The 3,285-nt window shown below is 29.8% G+C and overlaps 1 protein-coding gene across 1 annotated transcript; it reads left to right on the top strand.

Annotated features, from left to right (window-relative positions):
• Nucleotides 1–305: 305 nt before the first annotated feature.
• On the top strand, nucleotides 306–1,795 carry Bm10249 (Uncharacterized protein; the record flags this gene model as incomplete). Its single annotated transcript, XM_001898526.2, has 4 exons — nucleotides 306–490; nucleotides 1,310–1,419; nucleotides 1,526–1,572; nucleotides 1,790–1,795. 4 exons carry the CDS (start codon nucleotides 306–308, stop codon nucleotides 1,793–1,795), a joined length of 348 nt encoding a protein of 115 aa, XP_001898561.1.
• Nucleotides 1,796–3,285: the final 1,490 nt, after the last annotated feature.

The raw sequence follows: 3,285 nt of genomic DNA, 5'->3' as shown, positions 1-3,285 counted from the left end.
TTTGAAATTTTGTTCCTTTCAGAGTTTGGTTGGACAGTTAACCAGGATTTAAATTATCTGTAAAATAGGTAAATATTTTAATTTTACACCATCTTTTCTTCTCGTCCTCTGGCTTTGTCACATAAGTTAATGGACTGATCCTTACTGCATTTTCTATCATATTTCTAGAATACTGAAAATTCAGTTTTCATTAATTAATCATTAAAACCACCGCTTCAATTTAGAATTGAGACTTATAGAAGCACTTAAATTGATAGAGTTTCACATTTCCTACCAAATTTGAATATATTTTTTTGAAGTGAACAATGTGCATCGCAAAGACAACAACAACTGTAGCTCAACGCTCGCTTTGCAACAAATTACCGGTGAAACAACTGGTGGTACCATTCAGATCCAAATGTACCACATTCATCGAAGAACCAATTTACAGACCACGTTTCAGAAAACAGGACTGGGAACAGAGCTCACTATGGGGAAAACTTTCCGGCCGGTACGTATTTCTTCGAATGATTTTATACTGAACTCTGAATCATTGATTTCAGGCTCAAACATTCATTGTATTCATTTCGAATTTTCAGTAATTCTCAGAGATTATCCAATTTAGAATTTATTTTGTGAGGAAATGACAAATTATTGAATGTCATAGGCTGAAATAAATTGTATTAGAATTAGGAATAAATTTGATAGCTAATGTTTATTTTTGAAATGTTTGCATCATTTTATTGCTCTCTTGATTGATACATGGAATCTTATCCTTCCATCTCAAAAAATATGTGACACTTCCTTGAGGTAACTTATAGCAATGAGAAATTTGCAGAGAAAAAGCAGCAAATAATACTGGCACTTTTTTTTTTTGAAAGAGATTTAAGTGATATTAGAAGTACAAAGAAGTTAGTTAAATAATGGAATCACCAATGAAACGGGCTGTTTTTGAAAACTAAATTTAAATTCTTGACGAAGTTTTCTGCTTTTGAATAACCAACCGGTTCTATGGTGAATCTTCTGGTTTCAGTAAAATCATTGTATCAAGCAGGAATGGAAGGAGATGATGATATGACATAGAGTAATTAATATGATTTGATTTATGTTTCTCTTCTTGTCTATATATCATCAACAGTCACATTTAAAAAAAAAAAACTCATTAAAAGTTAAATAAAAAAAGTAAAAAGCAAAAAAGTCATTTAAGTGTAAGGTTGCAAAGATTGCAATAGCAAAATTTATTAGATAAAAACTGCAAAAGCAAAAAAAAAAGTTTTTTTTTTTTTTCCGAAGGAAATAAATTTTTTCTGATATTTTATTTTATTTACAGCATGTATGATGCATGGCATTCATCATACTTTGGAAAGCGATTTGCTTTTGGCTTAGCATTCGTCTGGTATATGTTTCAGGATTTGGAGAATCATTATGTCTTCATTGATGGTTATTTTTTGTTGTTATTGTTGTTGTTGTTGTTTTATTTGCTTAGCTTATTTGAGAAGCTGAAAAAGAGGATCCTGAAATTTTATTACTTAAAATTTATTTTCAGCTATGAATAACAACTTTGAAGAATTCAAGGAAAAAGATGAAGAAGAGGTAGATATTTTTGTTCATTTTTATTTCTCAGAAAAAAGAACTTTCTGTAATTTATGATCTATTTTTTTTTCCTTTCCAAAATATCACTTTTGTAAGTGATCTTGATAAGTTAATCAATAACAAATGATAAATGGGACAACGAGATCATTTGGCTTAACTATGACTTTTCGCTTATTAAATTGACCTCAGAAGAGAAAAAACGATTGAAATGTTTCAGGAATGAGATGATCTATGACAATATATCATACGAACAATAAACTGGTAATGGAAACTGTTCAAAGCGAAACTCTAGTAGAAATTAATTAATCAATTTGTATATTTAAAATTTTGATGTCTTCGAATGGTTAAAATTCTTCACCATATTTTTATTTTGCTATTCTCACACTTTCGTTTTACTTTTGAAAATGTAAGATAGAAATGAAAGTGTTATAATTAAAAATGATAACAAACATACCTTAGCTTTTCTTATCTCTTGTAATTCAAATAAACCGATCATTACTTGTGTCGTCCATTACTGTTACAACACGACAATTTCCTTTTGTCGTCACTTATTTGTCAATTTCCAAAGAGACATTACTGGTGGAATTAATTTTACGACACATTTACTGAATAATCCGTACTCATTTAATAGCAATTTCAATTTCAAATTTAGTTCTTTTTATAATTTAATAATTTATATATATATATTTCTTTATTCACATTTACATTTGCACGAGAATAATCAAAGAGTCGAGAGTAAGGGAGGACAGTAAGTGAATAATCTGCAAGGAACTATTCCGATTATAAGTATTCTGTAAATTCTAACATTGTAGTAATAGGAAATATGGCCTATTTGCAGATTTAGATAATTGACAGTTCGAATGTCAAATCAAACTTTTCAAACTTTGTTCTTCACTACTTTCAATAAAAAATAAAATGAAATGTCAACAGAAATTATTAATTCGTTCTTATTATCACCGTAATATCTGATAAAAACTACAACTAATAATAGTAATAAGATTGTTATACCTATCAGTTTATCATATGTAATCATCGATGTAATTGTTTATTGTTGGGGAAACAAATAACAATCGGTCAACTTATTTGCTAATACTTATGAGTACTCGCATTTGACTCAGTCCTTAGAGTAATGGAATAAAGTTCTGAAATTTGTATTTGGCCGATCAGTGCAACACAATAAGATAGCTTTGACAATTATAAATCACTTGGAATTTTAATTTTAAATGATAAAATGATGAGAAAAAGATAAAGTGCAAATTTTTTAGCCCTTCGTTCTTTAATATTTAATAATAATAATGATTTAATATATTATTTGATATATTTTAAAACATATTTAATATATTTTAGTCATTTTTGACGGTATATTTGATAGATTTAAGGTGCTTCAATCGAATTTCCATTGAAATAGAGAAGAATTTTGAATTTACTTAGCCTTTTGTTTGACGATGGACATAACATCCAATTTCGGGTAAAGATTCATTGCATATCGCATTAGGGTGTTCTCGAAAGATTCAGTTCAACTCAACTCAACTCATCCCACCTCAACTCAACTCAACTCATCCCACCTCAACTCAACTCATCCCACCTCAACTCAACTCATCCCACCTCAGCTCAACTCATCCCACCTCAACTCAACTCATCCCACCTCAACTCAACTCATCCCACCTCAACTCAACTCATCCCACCTCAGCTCAACTCATCCCACCTCAACTC

Source organism: Brugia malayi (assembly GCF_000002995.4).
Source record: "Brugia malayi strain FR3 genome assembly, contig: Bm_v4_Chr2_contig_001, whole genome shotgun sequence".
In the NCBI taxonomy this organism is placed as follows: Eukaryota; Metazoa; Nematoda; class Chromadorea; order Rhabditida; family Onchocercidae; genus Brugia; species Brugia malayi.
The sequence above is the reverse complement of the archived record's forward strand: the minus strand, read 5'-3'. Positions and strand labels throughout refer to the sequence as shown.